This window comes from Theropithecus gelada, chromosome 13 (genome assembly GCF_003255815.1).
Source record: "Theropithecus gelada isolate Dixy chromosome 13, Tgel_1.0, whole genome shotgun sequence".
Lineage (NCBI taxonomy): Eukaryota > Metazoa > Chordata > Mammalia > Primates > Cercopithecidae > Theropithecus > Theropithecus gelada.
The window spans coordinates 95,679,226-95,700,503 of NC_037681.1; the positions used below are offsets into that span (position 1 = coordinate 95,679,226).

Consider the following 21,278-nt stretch of genomic DNA (forward strand, 5'->3'; position numbering starts at 1 on the left):
TTCAGGTGATCCTCCCTCCTCAGCCTCCCAAAGTGCTGGGATTACAGGCATGAGTCACTACACCAGGCCTCTACCTCCTCTTTAATGACTGAATCTCAGTCCTGTTCTTAGGGTATTGTGCCATCTTCAAGGAATGAACCACAGTGGTTTAAGCCAATGAAGTAATCCTATCCTCCTTTGCCAGTGATTGATGTATAGATGGCCATGTGATCCAACCCTAGTCTTTTGAGGGCTTCTGGAAAGATCTAATTCCTTGGTGGAAAGAGAAGTCCATGTGAGTGGAAACTCTTGTGTCTGATCCTTTTCTCCCTCCTTTGGAGGTTGTATAAGGTTGTGATGCTTGGGGCTGTGAAAGCCATTGGGATACATGGTTTACTTACTGAGAGGAGCAGAGGGGAGAGATGGGAAGATCTTGGGCTCCTGCTGCCATGGTTGAGCTGCTGTAACAATTCTGTCACTATGTCTAGACTTTGGGTTCTGTGAGATAATTAAACGTCTTCATCATTTAAGCCGTGTTAGCCAGAGAGTTTGTTACTCGTAACCAAATGCACTTAAACTGATAAACTGTCTCAGTGTCTGGGGTATGGCAGAGATGTCTAATGAGTAAATACTTCAGTTGACAGATATGCCTTCTCCACAACCTCAAAATTTCCTAAAAGAAAAGAAATCCACCTTACAAGCTAAGCTCCTGCATATGAAGAAGCCCCTGAGGACTGGGAATAGCTAAGAAAATCTCTGCTGTTTTGACTTTCACCATGAGGAGGGGAATGATTGCATTATGGGTGACTTGGGTGCTTCAAAGCAAATTATCCTATTTAACGCCATCCACTTCTTCCCGGCTGATTAGCTTCCTCTGTCCAATTCCCACTGGAGTGCTCACCAGCTGGGAACTGTGTGCCATCTGCTGAGTTTCAGGCAGGCCAAACCAACAGGCAGATGCTCCATCCTAGAAAGAGAGAGCAAGGCAACTTGTTTCTGGGAAATTCCTCACAAACCTCCTGCCTACAACTATAGAACGGGGACACGTAAGCACCCCAGAACCAATCAAGGAGGTTCCAGGCCTCCCCGGGGGACTTTAGTGGGTGCCTGTCTGAGGCCAGAGCGGGTGGCTCTGTGTATTGGTGTGCAAGGCTCACACCTATATGCGTTACCTGGGTCCCAACCAAAGTGTGGCCCCTCGGGTCACTGAGTGTGGTGCTCTTCCTCTGACACTCAAGACACTGCCTGCTTTGACCTCTGCCCCCGAGTTCAGGCCAGGCTCAGGCAACCAAGGGATGGTATATCCATGAATATTCCAGAACTCCCCTGGAACAATAGCTTACCAAAACGTCATGATCATGCTCCCTCATCTTCACATAGGCACACAGGCATGCAGCCACACCCTGTGTTGGAGGTGTGGTGGCTTTGGAAGGGGCCACACTGCCCAGTTGCACACCTGCTCCTGTTCCACCCCATCCTCACCAGCTGCAGCTGGAGCTCTTTGGCTTCCATGTTTTCCCAGGGACTCTGGTTTCAGGCTGGGGCTCCTGGTCTGAATCCCAGTGAGACCTCAGCTCAAACCCTGCACATCTGCATCCACCTCTGATGACCTGCAGTCTAAGCCAGAGGTAGCACACTGCCTGGGCACTAGAGGGAAGCTGCTGCTGTACAAATCCCCTCTCCATCTTCACCCTGAATGTTCCTCTCACTGAACCTTCTAACCCCATCGTGTCCTTGCACCCTTAGCACTGGGGTCAACACGACTATCTAAATTCTTTAGATAACTAGGCACATACACCTGGAGAATAACAAATGTCCTTTTTAAAATGCCACTACTGGCCAGGCACGGTGGCTCACACCTGTAATCCCAGCACTTTGGGAGGCCGAGGCCGGCGGATCACGAGGTCAGGAGATCGAGACCATGGCACTCTACTCCCCATTATGCAAGCTCCTCCTTTTTCCATCTACTCACGTTTCCACTCCTCAATCTTTAGCTCCTGGCTCTCCATCTTACCAGGTTACCAAATCAAGAACTCCTGTTTCTCTCCATCTCTTCAGATTGATTGACCCAGTTATGAACTGTTTCCCTTGCTCAGGTTCTTTTTGGAACACAATGTCTCAAATTTATACATTATCCCAATGCTCTAATCATTAACAAAAAAAAATCACCACTTTCCCTGGATTTGGTTTGGGCAAATCCTTTTTTTTTTTTTTTTTTTCTTTGTGGCTTTCCCCTAGTGCTGGAGATCAGGCAAAATTGACTTTTGGGACTTGCAACGGTAAGGGTCTGTTCCTGGATCCTGGGGATCCCACTAAGGTGTTATTGAGTGAGGAGGCCTTGTTCACCTGCTCCCTTGTTCATGTCTCCCTTCCTCTGGAATTTAGTCCAGCAAAAATAAAACTGTGTTATGAGCAGCAGAAGCATCCATGAGATTGAAATACTGTCCACAGCTGTCCTGTTTACATGATTAATGAGAGAGCCTGTGCCTGGCTGGATATGATGAGAATTCAGGATTGGCATGGAAAAGGAAGCTGTAACAACAAAGAGAGGCAAGGGATGGTCTATCTCTGGAGAGCAATTATTTTAGAAAAAATAGTACATGAAAATAAAGCTATACGCTCACTGCCTTCCTCTTCAGCTCAAGTAGGCTGAGGGAGTTGACCATTCTTGTTTTTTTTTTTTTTTTTTTTTTTTTTAAGACAGAGTCTGGCTCTGTCGCCCAGGCTGGAGTGCAGTGGCCGAATCTCAGCTCACTGCAAGCTCCGCCTCCTGGGTTCACGCCATTCTCCTGCCTCAGTCTCCCTAGAAGCTGGGACTACAGACGCCTGCCACCGCGCCCGGCTAATTTTTTGTATTTCTAGTAGAGACGAGGTTTCACCATGTTAGTCAGGATGGTCTCGATCTCCTGACCTCGTGATCCACCCGTCTTGGCCTCCCAAAGTGCTGGGATTACAGGCTTGAGCCACTGCGGCCGGCCCCATTCTTGGTTTTAAATTCTTTAGATAACTAGGCACATACACCTGGAGAATAACAAATGTCCTTTTTAAAATGCCACTACTGGCCGAGCGTGGTGGCTCACGCCTGTAATCCCAGCACTTTGAGAGGCCGAGGCGGGCGAATCACGAGGCCAGGAGATAGAGACCATCCCGGCTAACAGGGTGAAACCTCGTCTCTACTAAAAAAAAAAAAAAAAAAAATTAGCCGAGCATGGTGGTGAGTGCCTGTAGTCCCAGCTACTTGGGAGGCTGAGGCAGGAGAATCACTTGAACCTGGGAGGCAGAGGTTGCAGTGAGCTGAGATCGCACCACTGTACTCCCTCCTGGGTGACACAGCAAGACTCTATCTCAAAAAAAAAAAAAAAAAAACAAAATATGCCACTACTTCTTCTCGGTCACTACTGGTGGCAGTGGACACTGTTGGAAATGCTTTGGGAGGCAACTAGGCCAAATGCACCAGGAGCTCAAAAAATATTTATAGTATGTGACACAGAGATTTTACTTCCAGGAGTAAGTCAGAAGGAAACAATCCCAAATAAGGGGAAAAAAGTAATAAACATAAAATTGTTAACTGCAAGCCCATTCTATCACAGGAAAACATTGGAACCAACTAACCACTCAGTGATAGAAGGATGATTAACTCATATTGCATTCTCTTGATCAAATATTATGAAGTCAGGAAAATTTTAATTACAGAGATGATAGCAACATGGGAATGTAATGATGTAAAATTTTATGCACACTTAACTGTAGTGACCTAAAAATGTCTGCTCCTGTAATCAAAGATACATAAAACGGGAAATAGATGTGTTAAGGTGGTAGAATTATTGGTAATTTTTTCTTTTTATATCCACCAATGTAAAGTTATTATATGTCCCTTATAATACATAAAATAAATACATAAAATGCAAACGGTTAATAAATGGGGCAAGAACTAGCATTAAGGGGCTATTATGTTTCAGGGATTATTTATATACGTATTATCTAATACAATTTTTATTTTTCTCCTGAGCGATGTCTCTTTTTGAATTTTTACATATGGGGAAACTGAGGTTGAGAGAAGTTGATTGAGGGTGAATAGGAGGTGGAAAGAAAGCAGATAAACACTTAGCATGATTAGGAATTTGTCCAGAAGCAGGACAATTAAGAAGTAGCAGGGATTAGACAGCCCATTCTACTCGTTGGCAACATGAGATGGTGAGGGCAAGTTCTCTCCTCAGCTGTTTTTCTTGTGCTGCTCTCCTGGCAGGGGATTGAGGGATGAACTATCGCAGTATCCAATGGATCCAGGATTGCTGCCCATCTCTGCGTATTCTAGAGGTCCTCCTTCCCAAATGGGTGACATCCTGTTGGGCATCATTTCAGCAATTGGGGAACAGGATGTGGTTGTGAAGCCCATCTGAAGATTCTCAAACACACATTTCTTGGGGATGCCCAGAAGAGGTGATGCAATAGGTATCCTAAAATGCCTAACCAGGGGTTCATGGAGTGTCGATTATGGGGTCCAATGTAAGAGGGGAAAACAGTGAGCAGAGTAAGGAACTGAGGAGGTGATGACAGAGAGAAATGGAACATCAAGTTCTTTTTTTTTTTTTTTTTTGAGACAGAGTCTAACTCTGTCGCCCAGGCTGGAGTGCAGTGGTGCAATCTCGGCTCACTGCAAGCTCCGCTTCCTGGGTTCAAGCGATTCTCCTGCCTCAGCCTCCCGAGTAGCTGGGACTACAGGCGCCTGCCACCATGCTTGGCTAATTTTTTTGTATTTCTAGTAGAGATGGGTTTCACCCTGTTAGCCAGGATGGTCTTGATCTCCTGACCTCGTGATCCACCCGCCTCGGCCTCCCAAAGTGCTGGGATTACAGGCATGAGCCACCGTGCCTGGCCTGGAAACATAAAGTTCTTATAGAGAAAGAGACACTCAAGAGCTCTCTCTCTCCCCCCACATGCACAAAGGAAAGGCCATACAAAGACAAAGAGAGAAGATGGCCAGCTATAAGCCAGGAAGAGCCTTCACCAGAAACCAAATTGGTTGGCATCTTGATCATGGACTTCTAGCCTCCAGAGCTGTGGGCAAATAAGTGTCTGTTGTCTAAGTCACTCAATCTGTGGTATTTTGTTATGGCAGTCTAATCAGAGTGGAGTAGGGGAATCTATAGGGCTAAGATAGTCAAACTGTAAGGCTGATGTGTGGAATGGTCCACCTATATGAATGATAAAACCGCCCATGAAGGCTGGGTATGGTGGCTCACGCCTGTAATCCTAGCACTTTGGGAGGCTGAGGAGGGTGGATCTCCTGAGGTCAGGAGTTCAAGACCAACCTGGCCAGCATGGTGAAACCCTGTCTGCACTAAAAATAAAAAAAAATTAGCCGGGCGTGGTGGTGCATGCCTGTAATCCCAGCTACTCTGGATGCTGAGGCAGGAGAATTGCTTGAACCTAGGAGGCAGAGGTTGCAGTGAGCTAATATCATGCCACTGCACTCGAGGCTGGGTGACAGAGCCAGACTCCATCTCAAACAAAACAAGACAAGACAAGACAAAACAAAACAAAACAAAACGAAACAAAACAAAGCCACCCATGAAGATGATTATAAAATGAATCACAATGTTAGATAAACTTACTGGGCACTTATGGGCCAGGAAATCAAAGTACTTTAAATGCATTAACTCCTCTACCAATCCCATGATATAGGTGCTACTATTTCATACCCACTACATGTATGAAGGCACTGAGGCAGACAGAAGTGAAGTAGCACATCCAAAGTCACAGAACTAGTCAGACGTGGGGCTCGAACCACACACATAGGTTGGAGAGCCCACACCCTTAACCACTTTTCTGTATTGGGATGTGGGAAATGTTGCAAATCAAGGGCCAAGAAAGGATGTACTCAGAGAGGTGAAAGAAGAAAGGTTTGCCAAAGTAATCGGTCAGATCAGCTGGGCAACTCTGGATGCTCAGTGGGTGAGAGATGTCAGAAGATGATCTCCTTGCCTCACATCCAGAGGGACATGAAAACCTGTGGTGTGAGCTTTAAGGGATACAGGATTTTTGTATGGGAATGGAAGAGAAATAGTGTGGAATTAAGAATGGGGCACTGGGCTCTGTGGCTATGTTCATACCACCTAGCAAGCTGAATGCACCTGAAAAGGTTGTGATGTGGCAGCAGCTCCGTGTTAAAAATAGGTGCTGGCTAGAGAGGGTGCCTTCAGGATCTGCTGCTGCCTGCAGAACTGGAATTTCCTCCTGACCCACCTCTCAGGGGTGGCCTGAGTCTCCAGCCCTCCCCAGTTCTTAGGAAGAAATGTTAATGAAGTTGTTCTTAGTTGTAGCAGTCTAGATCAAATCAAGTGATGTAAAACACACTAGCTTAAACAGTAGTTTAATATGAGAATTATTAAATATGATAAAAAGAGGCTGGGCATGGTGACTTGCACCTGTAATCCCAGCAATTTGGCAGGCCGAGGTGGGTGGATCACTTGAGGTCAGGAGTTTGAGACTAGCCTGGCCAACATGGTGAAACGCTGTCTCTACTAAAAATACAAAAATTAGCTGGGAGGTGCACACCTGTTGTCCCAGCTACTGGGGAGGCTGAGAGGGGAGAATCGCTTGAACATGGGAGGCAGTGAGCTGAGATCGTGCCACTGCACTCCAGCCTGGGCAACACAGTGAAAAAACAAAAGAATCACTATAAAATATGAGGAAACTATATAGTACCGTAGGGCTGACAGAGAGTACCCAAGAAAAAATTAAATTGGAAAGGTTTCAGATGTGATTGAAGAAAGTGTGATTTAGTCCACCTGATAAGAGAAATGTGTCCTGGCTTTCCCAGTCTGAAGTTGGTCTGGAGTTGCTGAGTGAGCAACAGGTCACCTTCTGAAATGCAAGTACAGGAGCAGGCAATTAGCAACGGGTGGCAAGGGCATGCAGTGGCAGTCTGGGCAGTGACAGGCAGGAGGGCTTTGGAGAATGTGGCATTCTCTGAAATTTACATAATTTGCTCCTCATCTCATCATCTTCTGAGGGCCGGGATTGGGGAACTCACATGGACATCCTAGAGATATTTTGTGATAAAAATGTGAGAGTGTGGAATCTTGCACTGCTCACAAACGGGTTGCACCTTCAAGGGGTCAACAAGACTTCCAATGGAGATGATTTGATCATGCGACGAAAGCCCAAGGGCCAACATTTCCAAATGGGAGGGGACACAGACTCCTAATTTTGGCATTCCTTCTTTATGGTCCTCTGATAGTCCCCTGCCACCCTCCCTATTTGTTATGGGGTTAAGTGATGGAAGCAGGGACAGACCAGAAGGGGGCTGTGCTCTGTGAACAAAGGCACAACCTTGTAAATGTAAATAAAATAAAACCAACTCTGAGTCCCCATCCTGTTGGATGAGAGGGGAATTGTACTGTAGGGCTTTCTCCTTCAGCCCTTCTTTTTTTTTTTTTTGAGACGGAGTCTCGCTGTGTCTCCCAGGCTGGAGTGCAGTGGCGCGATCTCGGCTCACTGCAAGCTCCGCCCCCTGGGTTCACGCCATTCTCCCGCCTCAGCCTCCCAAGTAGCTGGGACTACAGGCGCCCGCTACCACGCCCGGCTAATTTTTTGTATTTTTAGTAGAGACGGGGTTTCACCGTGTTAGCCAGGATAGTCTCGATCTCCTGACCTCGTGATCCACCCGCCTCGGCCTCCCAAAGTGCTGGGATTACAGGCTTGAGCCACCGCGCCCGGCCCCTTCAGCCCTTCTTTGCCTCAGAATGGTATAACATTGGGAGTTATACCTGATGTAAATGACGAGTTGATGGGTGCAGCAGACCAACATGGCACAAGTATACATATGTAACAAACCTGCACGTTATGCACATGTACCCTACAACTTAAAGTATAATAATAATAAATAAATTAAAAAAAAAAAAAAAAAAAAAAAGGTTCCAGGGGCTTTATAAAGAATAAAATATTTGAGGAGGACTATGAGGTTTTTGGCTACTGTTGAGTGCTGTGGTTTTTTTTTTTTTTTTCTTTTTCTCTCTCTTTTCCTTTATAGTAGGTAGATAAATGGGGGAAGAAAAGGCTAAACTAATAAGAAAGAATAAAGTGTTTCACAATTGTTTTGAGGGTATTTCTCATAGTCTATTTGCCTAGAAAGCAGAACCCAAGGCAAAAGTTTATGGTGTAACTAATAAACTGAATTCAGCAACACCTTAAAAGGATCTTACACCATAAACAAGTGGGATTTATTCCAAGCATGTAAGAATGGTTTAACATAGGCAAATTAATAAATGTGATACACTATATTAGCAAAATGAAGGATAAAAATCATATAATCATCTAAATAGAGACAGCAAAAACATTTGACAAAATTCAGGATCCTTTTATGATAAAAAACTTTCAATAAAGGAGACATAGAAGAAATGTGCCTCAACTTAATAAAGGCCATATATGACAATCCCACAGCTAATACCATACGCAACAGCGAAAAGTTGAAAGCCTTTCCTCTAAGATCAGGAAAAAGACAATGATGCCCACTTTGGTCACATCTTCTTTAACATAGTATTGAAGTCTTAACCAGAGCAATTAGGCAAGAAAAAGAAATAAAAGGCACCCAAATTGGAAAAGAAAAACTCAAATTTTCTCTGCTTGCAGATGGCATGATCTTATAAATAGAAAACCCCAAAAAAGCTCTACCCCCAAGCTACTAGAACTAATAAACAAATTAAGTAAAGTGGCAGAATACAAAATTAACATAGGCAAAATTAATAGTTATATGTGAACTATTCATTAGTTTCTATACTCTAACAAGGAACTAGCCCTTAAAAGAAATTAAGAAAATGATTCCATTTATAAGAGCATAAAAAATAATTAGGATAAATTTAACCAAGCAGGTGAAAGCTCTATACACTGAAAACTATAAAGAACTGATGGAAGAAATCCAAGAAGTCACAAATAAATGGAAAAATATCCTATGTTCATGAATTGGAAGAATTTATATTGTTAAAGTGTCTATATTACTCAAAGCAATAAATCTATAGATTTAATGCAATCCCTATCAAAATTCTAATGACATTTTTCACAGAAATAGAAAAACAATACTAAAGTCTATATGGAGCCACAAAAAAATTGAGAATAGCGAAAGCAATCTTGAACGTAAAGAACAAAACTGGAGACATCACACTACTTGATTTCAAAATATAGAACAAAGCTATAGTAATCAAGAAAGCATGGTACCAGCACAAAAACAGATGCATAAGTCAATGGAACAGAACAGAAAGTCAAACCCAGAAATAAAACTCTCATGATTATGATTAATTGATCTTTGACAAAGGTGTCAGGAACACACATGGGGAAAGGATAGTTTCTTCAATAAATAGTTTTGGGAAAACTGGATATCCCCAGGCAGAAGAATGAAAGTGGACCCTTATCTCATACCATTTACAAAATTCAACTCCAAATGGATTAAGACTTAAATATAAGACCCGAAACTGTAAAACTAGTAGAAAAAAAGTAGGACTTCTTGACATTGGTCTTAGAAATGATTTTTTGGATGTGATTACATCCAAATGGGATTACTTCAAACTAAAAAGCTTCCTCTGTACAGGAAATGAAACAATCAACTAAGTGAAGAGACAACCTATGAATGGGAGAAGATATTTGTAAGCCATGCATCTGATAAGTGGTTAATATCAAAAATACTTAAGGAACATACACAATTCAATAGCAAAGAAACAGCCTGATTAATAATGGGCAAAGGACCTGAATAAACATTTTTCCAAAGAAAACATAAAAGTGGCCAACAGTTATATGAAAAGGTGCTCAATATCACTAAGCATCAGAGAAACGCAAATTGAAATGACAATAGGATATCACCTCAAACATGTTAGAATGGCTGTTATCAAAAAGACAAAAGACAACAAGTCTTGATGAGAATGTGGAGAAAAGGGAACCCTTGTACACAGTTGGTGGCAAGCAAATTAGTACAGCTATTATGAAAAACAGTATGGAAGTGCCTCAAAATTTAAACGTATAATACCATATGATCCAGCAATCCCACTTCTATGGTATTTCAAAGGAAATGAAATTATTATCTCAATGAGATATCTGTGCTTCCATATTTATTGCAGCATTCCTCACAATAACCAAGAAGTGAAATCAGCCTAAGTGTCCATCAATGGATGAATGGGTAAAGAAATTGTACATGTATACCTACAGTGGAATATTATTCAGCCTTAAAAAGGAAGACAATTCTGCCATTTGTGACAATATGAATGAACCTGGAGGACATTAAGCTAAGTTAAATAAGCCAAGCACAGAAAGACAAATGCTGCATGATCTCATGGATAGGTAGAGTCTAACAAAGTCAAACTTATAGAAGCAAAGAGTAGAATGGTGGTTTCCAGGGGCTGGGAGTTGGGAGAAATGCAGAGATGTTGGTCAAGGGTACAAAGTTTTAGTTAGGCAGAATGAATAGTTCTGGAGGTCTAATGCACAGTACAGTGACTCTAGTAACTAATGCTGTATTGTGTACTTGAAGTTTGCTGAAAGAGTAATCTTAAATGTTGTCACACACAATAATAACTAAGGTAATGTATATGTTAATTAGCATGATAGTGGTGGTAATCATTCCACAATGTATATACATATCAAAGCATCACATTGTATACCTTAAATATATACAGTTTTATTTATTTATTTTTTGAGGCAGGGTCTTGCTCTATTGCCAGCTATGCTGGAGAGCAGTGGTATGATCATGACTCACTGCAGCCTTGACCTCCTGGGCTTAGTGATCCTCCCGCCTCAGCCTTCTGAGTAGCTGGGACTACAGGCACCCACCACCAACTGGCTCATTTTTAAATTTTTTGTAGAGATGAAGTCTCACTATATTGCACAGTCTGGTCTCAAATTCCAGGCCTCAAGTGATCCTCCCACCTTGGCCTCCCAATGTATTGGGATTACAGGCATGAACCTCTGCACCTAGCCTACATGTAATTTTTATTTGTTAATTTTACCTCAATAAAACTGGAGAAGAAAAGCTTATGGCTTAATATTTTGTTTAGGAATGCAAACCAGTGGTGTGCTGGAGCCAGCTTGAACTGTCTCACAAAAGCTGATCATTTAATTTTTAGAGATTGTTGTTGAACACAGCCATTATTAAAAATTAAATTACACAAATATAAAATTAGAAGACATTATATTAAAAACAAAAGCAATAAATACCCAAAACTCATCACTTCTTAATTATTTGACTACAGTTTCCTATTATCTATGCTTTTGAGGTTATTTACATTTATTATGGAAATACCAAAAAATGTGTTATCAGAGCAACTCCACTTCCAATAACATTATGTTTTAGGTTGAAATCAGACATTTTGGGAGTACTATACATCACAGATAGAGGCAAAAGCTACAGATCTGGGCTCCATTTGTCTTGTCGATTGTATGGAGTTAAGAAAGTGAAGAAGAAAATGTTAATAATACAAATTAAACTTAAAAGCATGTCATGTTTGGAGCCATTATATTGGGAATACTACATAAAATTGAAACATTCTTCCAGAATGTGAAAACTGTTGTCCAATGCAACAAAGAAATTGCTCATGCCATGACGAGCAAAGTTCAGACATGTATCTTTGTACTTTCCCTTTCATCTTACTTATTAATTTAAATGAAAATATCAGCTAACATTTACATTGAACTATACTTGAAAGCCAGATATTAAACTTCACCAGCACATCACTGGCAGAGGCCCCAGGCAACAGGAGTGAGGCAAAAAGGAAGTGAGGTAGGGAAAGAAACAGTGCAAATATAAGGAGGTGTGGGTTCACATTCAAAGGAATTGAAAACAGGATCGCAAAGAGGTATTTGCATACCCATGTTCATTGCAGCATTATTCACAACAGCCAAGAGATGGAAGCAGCCTATATGTTCATTGATGGAAGAATGAATAAAGAAAATGTGGTGTATATATATGATGGAATACTACTCAGCCTTAAAAAAGAAGAAAATTATGTGATAGGCAAAACCACAGATGAACCCTTGAGAATATTAAGGACGCTGGGTAAGTGAAATAAGCCAATCACAAAGACAAATAGATATAGCATGATTCTACTTATTTGAGGTATCTAAAGTAGTCAAACAGAAGTGGAAACAGAAAGCAGAATGGTGGTTGCCAGGAACTGTAGGGAGGGGGATAGAGGAGTTGCTGTTCAGTGGGTACAGAGTTTCAGTCCTGCAAGATGAAGTCCTAGCGATCTGTTGCACAATGATGTGTGTGTAGATGGCACTAATATATTGTGAACATTTAGAAATGGTTAAGATGGCAAATTTTATGCCACTTAACTGTATGTATTTTATATGTATTTATACAGTATTATATGCATTTTACCACATAATATACAGAAAAGAGAAAAAAAGAAAAGAAATACAAGGAAGTATTATATGCATTTTACCACATAACATACAGAAAAGAGAAAAAAAGAAAAGAAATGCAAGGAGGTATGTTATTGAGCTGTTCTCAGAGTTGTAAGTGCAGCTAATTGTGTGGTTTTATAGTACACCTTCCAAATAGTCCACCTGGGGAAGAAAGGGAAAAGAAGTTCTCTCCTAGCTCCAATCCCACTTGGTCTCCCAGTGATCAAAGTCACTCTAGGGGGTGTAACCCTGGCTACGTCACCAGAAGTTGGCAGGTTTGCAGGTGCAGCAATCTTTCTTAGTCTGCTCTGTGCATGGGGCTTCTCGACCTGTGGCTTTGGTGGCAGCAGCAGTGACCTGGCTCCAAGATCATAAGCTACTTCTAGGGCCAGAAAGCAAGGCATGTGCATACACCTGAATGGCATAGACACTGAGCCTAGTACGATCATTCCCTGGGCTCTGCATTTAAGCTGAAATCAGGGAAGGAGTTTTATGCGGACACCATTGTTTGTCACCAGAAATAGGGAGGAAAACATAGAATTGCAAATTGGCATACAAGGGTTTTATTTATTTATTTATTTTGAGACAAAATCTTGCTCTTGTCCCCCAGACTGGAGTACAATGGCGTGATATCAGCTCACTGCAACCTCTGCCTCCTGGGTTCAAGTGATTCTCCTGCCTCAGTCTCCCTAGTAGCTGGGATTACAGGCACCTGCCACCAAGCCAGGCTAATTTTGGTATTTTTAGTAGAGACTGGTTTCACCATGTTGGCCAGGCTGGTCTCAAACTCCTGACCTCAGGAGATCTGCCTGCCTTGGCCTCCCAAAGTGCTGGGATTACAGACGTGAGCCACTGTACCTGGCAGCATGTAAGCGTTTTAGTTGAGGAAGCCATTTGTCAAAAAGGCAGACAGGTGACAATGACCTAGGTAATATATTTTCTGCAGAGGAAAAGCATTTTCATAGTATCTACTCAGAGTTCCATACAGCAAAATAAAGGCCAGTACTATTGGTGACTGTTGTACTGTGGCTGTAGTAAGTAGTTTATAAAACTCAGCTAATGAATCGAGAAAGCTACATTTATTAAAAGATCATGATATTGATAAGAAAGCATTTTAATTTTCAAAATGTCATTTTAGAGAGTGAATTTATCTGCATAAAGAGCTGACTGGAACATAGATTTTATTATTCTCCACTATTGGGAAATTGGCAATGACAAATAGGGTCAAATCCCTTTTATTTATATTGCATTTATGTTGTGCTTTGGAGAAAAGATTGTCCCATTAATTAAGCTGAACAAATTCTTGTGAGGAGGACTTACTTTTATTAGCAAGCACTTATTAATCACACGGCTTTCCCTTCATCTAATCAGTTGTTACAACTACTCTCCTGGTGAAGCAGTTTTTATTTCCCTTCCTATTCAGCAGTGAAGAAAGTGACTCAAGGTCATTCAGATAGAACTACACATAGGAGACATGACACTTTTCTTAACAATGGTTTAGGATCTTTTAACAAGGGGACTCCCTAGAAGAGGAAAGCAATTATTAAGACAATAAAATTGTCATGAAGGTGCAATTTGTCTCCTCTGTGCTTTCTGTTCCCCAGTCCATCTCAGCTGCCTAAAGTCTGAATCCCTTTAGCAACACCCCCAGGGACCTCTGACGTCTCCTCACTTTACCATCCTCAGCCCTGGCTCCCACGCGGCTTGACTATCTCTGCACAGCGACCACGGTCAGACACAACCTGTGCTCCTTCTTTGTTGCACATCCAGAAGATGTGTCTCTGATGATGAGAGTACAGTAGGTCATGGGTTAACCCTAGAAAAAAATCCCTTTTATATCTCTCAGAAAGAAAATCAGCCCATAAGTAACTCCAGGCACTGTTCTCAAGCCTGGGTGAGATATTTATGGCTGGTTGAAGACAAGAACATCCAATGCCCCTGTAACGGCTGCCAGGGCACTCCCCATCCCATCGCTCTCCGCTGCTGTCTTACTGCCAGCGCCTGCATTTCCGAAACTGTGGGCTTTTCCCGTGGGAGCTGCAGGTCAGCCTCCCCACTACCCTCAGCAGCCCTCCACTGATTGACAGGAGTCTGTGTATGTGAATACCCCAGCCGCTCACCCTGGGGGTGGGACAACCCTGAGGCCCACGCTCTACACTGGTCTTGGAGTTGCACAGCAGAATCAAGCTCCAGTTGCTTATGTATTAGCTTGCTTGATAATAATCCTTTCACTCATTTCCTTCCTTCCTCATCTCACTTCCCTACTCGCCTAGTGGTGCTATCTGGGATTGCCTCCCCAATAAAATACTTTGCTTGGGGATTCTTGCCTCAAGATTGGCCTCTGGAGGGAATCCAAATAAGCAGACTCCAAAATTGTAGGACAAATTTGAACTGAATATAAGCCAACTTTTACTTTTAAAAGAGCCCGGGAAGATGGGGTATGAAGTTTGGCCGAGCTCTTTCTATGCTTGTTGCATGACTTTGATTTGCCTGGAGCTGAAGGGACTCTGGGTGTTCCAGTTCTCCACACTTCATTAGTTTTTCAAAGTTGTTTCAAAAAACCAGTACTTCTCTATTTTTATCTATGTGGGCTCTTTTTGAGATAAAGTTTAATTAATGTATTAGATTCTGTGAGAAAAGCAATGAGCCTGAAATTTAATGAGTTAATCTTTTTTCTCCCTTTCTTTTCTCTAATAATGGGAGCATGTTGGCATTTGGCTAAGTTCCATACAGTTTGATATGTGGTTGTAAATACAAAAATAGATGAACTAAGTACCTAGCTCCCCAAGTTAGAAGAGATGATGGCAAAATACATTTAAGGAAAGTAGGAGGAAAACACGATAAATATAAAAACAGTGATTATTGAATTAAAACCCACAAAAATTATAGCATTGATAAATCAAAGAGCAGCCTCTTCAAAAAAGCAATAAGTTATATAAACTTCTGGCAAGTCTATTCAGAAGAAAAAAGAGAACACAAACAGATTTACCTATGTACTGTACATCACATCAATGAATCAAAGGATTTATCACAGCTATTTTTTTTTTCATCACAGCTATTTTTCAGCATTGTTTAGGAATTTGTGCAGAATTATCCTAACTTCAATCCAGTAACACAGGTTTTCCAAGCAGTGGTGGCTGTGGAAGGTCTGGGTAGGAAAGGATAAGAGGACACAGGCTGTGGCATGGGGGTGTTGGAGACAGGACTGCCATTGTCCTGAGGCATATTGGTGGATGTTTTGCATATTAGTGGATGTATAGTAGTGATGCAAGGTTAAATAAGTTTAGCTAGGATTCTTTATCACATGACTTTTCAAAGCTCTCAACACTCAAATATAAGTAGAGAACCTACAAGAGGGAGACGAAGGATCCAGCATTTTTCAAATTCATGGGATGCTAGGGCCCTGTGGACTGTGGATTACACAACACTGTGCTAGGGGCTGCGGTGAAGCAGGAACTGAAAAGCAGCACAAAAAGAACTATAGATTTATTTACAAAAATAGATCATTATTTTTGTTTGCTAGAGAATATGATCATTTCTCTAGGAAGCATAAGAAAATTAATTGAAAACCTATATGACCAGTTACAACATAACTATGTACAAATTAATAGCTTTTCAACATGCCAACAAACACCAGGTACAAATAAAATAGAAAAAATATTACATTTAAATACCATTACACTATAACATACTTAGGAATAAAATTGATAAGAAATACACTGGATCTGTATGAAGAAAGTCAAAAAGTGTTCCTGAAAAACATAAAACAACAATGAGGGGCTTTTTCTATGTTTTGAAGTTGTCGGTTTCCCAAATTAATCTGTGGATATTATATGGACACAATTAGAATAGTAATAGAAATTTAAAAGGAATTTAAACAATTATCTGAAGTTAACTAAGAACTTTCTATTTTCATGTTGTATTTTTGAAATAAAAATTCGTATTTATTATTTTTGCAATGAGATAAAAATTATTAAAACATGAGAAATACTCTTAAAATATTTAAACAAGAAGTAATATAGGAAGGGCTTACCTTACCAGATGTGAAAATATGAAAAGACTATAAAAATGTAACAGTGAAGGTTTCACGGTACTGAATTAAGACAAGAATAGAGGCACACTCTGGAAGATTAAATAGCTTAAAATGTAGCAAATGAGTCATCACAGATCTATTACAAAGACATGAATTGTTTAATAACTGGTGTTGAGAAAATTGGCTATTTTCAAAAGCAGTTAACTTAGAACCTCACTTAAAAGTGTATGCAAAGCTTTAAAAAAACTTGAAAGAAAAAAAACAGCAAGGAAGAGATTACGTATTCAATCTCTAAATAGGTAAAAAAAATCCCCCAGTAGAAAACAATGGAAGGAATTACAAAGAAAAAACACATAGAATTGATTACATAAAGTTTTAAATTTTCCACCCCTCAAAAACTATGTAAAAATGAAAAGGAAAACAACAAATGAGGACTATAATTTTTAATCATTTAAGCACTCATAAAAATGATTAAAAAATTCTGAGATCTCAATGAACAAAGGACACGAAGATGGGAAATTCAGAAAGGAGAAATTATAAATGACTAATACATATATTATAAAGCTTTATTCATTTTTTATTAGAGACAGTGGGGAGTAGGGGGAGTAAGGGTTTGCTATGTTGCCCAGGATGGTTTTGAACTCTTGGCCGCAAGTGATCCTCCTGCCTCTGCCTCCCAAAGGGCTGGGATTACAGGTGTGAATGACTGGGGCTGGCCCTAAAACATTTTATATATTGCCTGTAATCCCAGCACTTTGGGAGGCCAACGTGGGTGGATCACCTGAGGTCAGGAGTTTGAGACCAGCCTGGCCAGCATGGTGAAACACCATCTCTACTAAAAATACAAAAATTAGCTGGGTGTGGTGGTAGGTACCTGTAATCCCAGCTACTCAGGAGGCTGAGGCAGGAGAATTGCTTGAACCCAGGAGGTGAAGGTTGCAGTGAGCTGAGATCACGCCATTGCACTCCAGCCTGGGCGCCAAGAATGAAACTCAGACTCAAAAACAAAAGAAAAGAAAAGAAAAGAAAAACAAGACAAAACACATTTTATATATCAACTTTAGTGTTAATCAAAGAAATGCACAATAAAGCATAGTGGGTTGCCAACTCTGGTTGAAAATTGGAAGCTGTATGCTCTCTGAGACAGAGATGGCCTGCTTGCTCCAAACATCATGCTGGGAAGTGCTGAGCAGCAAGGGATCTCATTTCCCTGTAACCCATACAGTCAGGTGCCACCCTGTGCCAGTGTTCTAGCCAATGGAGAGTTGGTGGAACTGATGTAAGCCTTTTCTGGACTGGGCCCCTAAAAGCCTCCTGCATAGAAATACACCATGTTTTTTGTTCCTTCTGGCTGGCCAGAATAGAGGGCAACCCCAGGATAACCTTGAAGCCAAGTGTTGAAGAAAGTAAAGCCTTGTCAATTCTGGGTCCCTGAAAGACCCAGATAGATTGGATCCTGCTTGTTATTCCCATATCCACTACTATAATGAGAACAAGAATAAATTCCTGTTGTGTATGAGCCACCATTCACTTTGGAGTCTATTTGTTACAGCAGTTAGTCTAACATACCAAGACTGCATCCCAGGATGCTTTGGCCCTGTCTTACTCTAACAAGCTGGGTGCTGCCAACACATGGAGCTTTGTGGGCCATATGGTCTCTATGGCAACCACTCAACTTCACCATTGTAGTGGAAAGCAGTCTCAGACAATACTTAAATGAATGGCTGTGGCAGTGCTTCAATAAAGCTTTACTTACAGAAATAGGCAGCTGGTAAGATTTGTTCCAGGTGGCTGCCAGGCCTCTGCTGTATCCCGTTACCTCGTTTTATTTTCTTTCACAGAACTTACTGCTACGCGACATGTTCTATATTGAAGCTCCCTGAGAAAAGAGATGTTTTCTGTCTCATTTATTACCGTATCTCCCACATGTAGAATAATGACTAGCTCATAATAGACCCTTGATAAACATTTGTTGAATAAATGATCATAAGGTTTTGGTGAAATCCGTTCATTCATCCACTGCTGCTGTAATTGTTAATTTTAGTATTTTGTTTCTGCAAGATGATGTGGCAGAACTTACCAAAGATGGTATTCACTAATTTTAACTTTTTCACTTCTAGGAAATAACCAGGAATGCAAAGAGATTATCACCTCATGATTTAAACAGTGAAATGGAAAAAGTAAGCCTAAATAGGGTGATAGTTAAGCAAATTACAGTAGACACCTCTAGATATATTTTGAAAATATAAAAATTATTATACAGAATTTTCAATGACAACAGAAAAATGTAAATTTTAATTGAAAAAGAAAGATACAAAACTATAGTGTGTTTCTGAAATTTATATATAAGAAGTGTTGCATCCAATGGGAAGAGAAAATGGCAGTCCTGGTCCTTCATTTTGTCTGTATTTGACTGAGTCTTCATGAGCCTCTCACCACTCAAGCAGTGGATACAAAATTAGCAATAAGTTTTACCTGGTTTGTGAGTGTTAAATGGGGCATTCCTCCCTCCTGTGGGCTAAACCTTGGGGAGCTAAAATGAGAATACATCTCTTAATTTTTACTCTTTCTCTTTCTTCCCTTCCCCACAATGCCTAGGGCTCCGTGAGAGGCAGGTGCCTCCCTCCTTCTTCCTATGCAGATCTTTACTTTATGGCCCAGTTAGTCAAGTCTTGCTCTTGATCTGTGCTTTGGGATAATGATGCCTAATCAGCTTTAATTGGCTGCTAGTTCTGTGCTGTGAGGTTATCCCCACCATTGTTCCTTTTAGTAAAAGTTGGAGAATGCTGCAGTGGTGTGTTACTGTTTTGGGGGTGGGTATGTGCATGGGGGATATACATAAGATGGGGTGTGGTGAGTCTTGGGTTCTGAGCTTTGATCAGGAGCAAGGTGTGCTGATCAGAAATCCAGAATTGGAGGCCTAAGTTCAGAGTCAGGGAACAGCAGAGCCACATCTAGCTTGGGCTGCCCCAGCAGTGGACGTGAGCTCAACCTCTACTTCTCCCAAAGACATAGTTCTAGGAAAAAGCTAACCACTAAGGATGTTGAGGAAGGTGAGCAAGATCCTGTCTTTATGTGAGATAGAGGGCTGATCATTTTATTTTGATATTTCGTGGGGATATCTGGGTTACACTTGCACTTCCATACACTTGCATATCTTGTTAGCTCTGCCTGGAGTGTCCATGCACAGGTAGTAGAGAATAGTATTTAGGCATGAGGACTTCAGAACCAGACTGTCTGGATTCCAAGCCCAGCTTTATCACTTACAGAACTTGAACAAATTTGACTCTTTCAAGTCTCAGTGTTCTCATCTGTAATATGGGGATGGTAAATAGTTCTTGCTCTGTACAGTTGCTGTGGGGGCTAAATGTGATAATGGGATGATAGCGTGAGTGCTTAGTGTAGAGCCTGATGCAGAGTAGGTGTTCAATAAATGCCAACTACTGCTATTATCATTCATTTGTCTTTTCCTTCTTTTTCACTTATGGGATCCTGCTCATCCTTTAGGCTCAGCTCAGATGCCAGCCTTGCAGTTGTCCTTTCTTTCTATTCTTACCTGCCTTGTGATCTCACAAGTTCTGTGGCTTTAAATACCATCTATAGACTGATGCTAAGTCATCTTCGTGCTGACCTGTCTGTCTTGGATCCCAGGTTCCTACAACTAACTGCCTACGTGATGCTTCCACTAGGATGACTATAGGCATCTCTAACTTGAAAGGCCTCAAACAGAATTTTTGATCCCCTGACCCCAATATGCCCCTTCTGCAGCCGTCTCTATCTCAGAGGATGGTAGCTCCATTCCCCAGTTACTCAGTCCCCAAATCCTGCAGTCATTATTGACTCCTCCCTCTCTCTCACACCAACCTGCAGTCCACCAGCAAATCCTCTTGGTTCTGCCTCCAAAATACAACTGGAAACAGACCACTTCTCTCCACCTCTGTACATTCCCCTGGTCCAAGCCCCATCACTCTCACTGGATTATTGCAGGAGCCTTCTGACTGGTCTCCCTGCTTCTGCCATTGTGGGTCTACCAGCTCTTCTCACACTTCAGTCAGAACCATCATTTAGAAGTATAAATTGTAGGGCATCATGCCACTGCTCAAACAACACCCTGGCTTTCCATCTTGCTTGAAGTAAAGACTCAGGTCCTTAGGTTGGCCTCCAAGGCCATACATATATATATATTTTGAGACACAGTTTCACTCTGTTACCCAGGCTGGAGTGCAGTGGCGCACACTCAGCTCACTGCGATCTCCGCCTCCTGGGTTCAAGTGATTCTCATGCCTCTTTCAAGTCTGTCATCCCAGCCTCCCAAGTAGCTGGGATTACAGATGCCCGACACCAAGCCCAGTGAATTTTTGTGTATTAGTAGAGTTGGGGTTTTACCATGTTGACCAGGCTGGTCTCAAACTCCTGACCTCAGGTGATTTGCCTGCCTTGGCCTCCCAGAGTGCTGGGATTACAGGCGTGAGCCATTGCACCTGGCCCAAGGCCTTATATATTCTAACAGTAGTACCTCCCCTCAGCAACATGGATGACTCTTACAAATATAATGAATGAAAAAAGCCAAACACAAACAAATGCATACTGTCTGCTTTTATTTATACAAAGTTGAAATTAGGCAGAACTTATTTATGGTGTTTGAAGTCAGGATAGTAGTTCCCCTTGGGAGGAGAGATGGTGAAATGATTGGCAGGGAGTAAGGGGAGGTCCTAGGTGTTGGTAATACTCTATTTCTTGATTTGAGTGGCCACTCTGTGGTAATTCACAAGCTGTGGCCTTACAATCTGTATACCTTCCTGTAGGTTTGTCATAGTTCAAGAAAGAAGCTTAAAGCTGCAAAATTGGGTTTGCAGATCTATAGGTAGAAAGA

At 41.5% G+C, this 21,278-nt stretch overlaps 1 protein-coding gene across 1 annotated transcript in view; it reads left to right on the forward strand.

The window, feature by feature from the left end:
• Positions 1-18,703, forward strand: part of POLE4 (DNA polymerase epsilon 4, accessory subunit) — a 59,271-nt gene extending 40,568 nt beyond the window's left edge. The window contains exon 4 of the mRNA XM_025354077.1: positions 18,526-18,703. Coding sequence (XP_025209862.1) covers positions 18,526-18,563 — 38 coding nt within the window. The 3' untranslated portion in view covers positions 18,564-18,703. The remainder of the gene's footprint in view (positions 1-18,525) is intronic.
• The last annotated feature ends 2,575 nt before the right edge of the window (positions 18,704-21,278 follow it).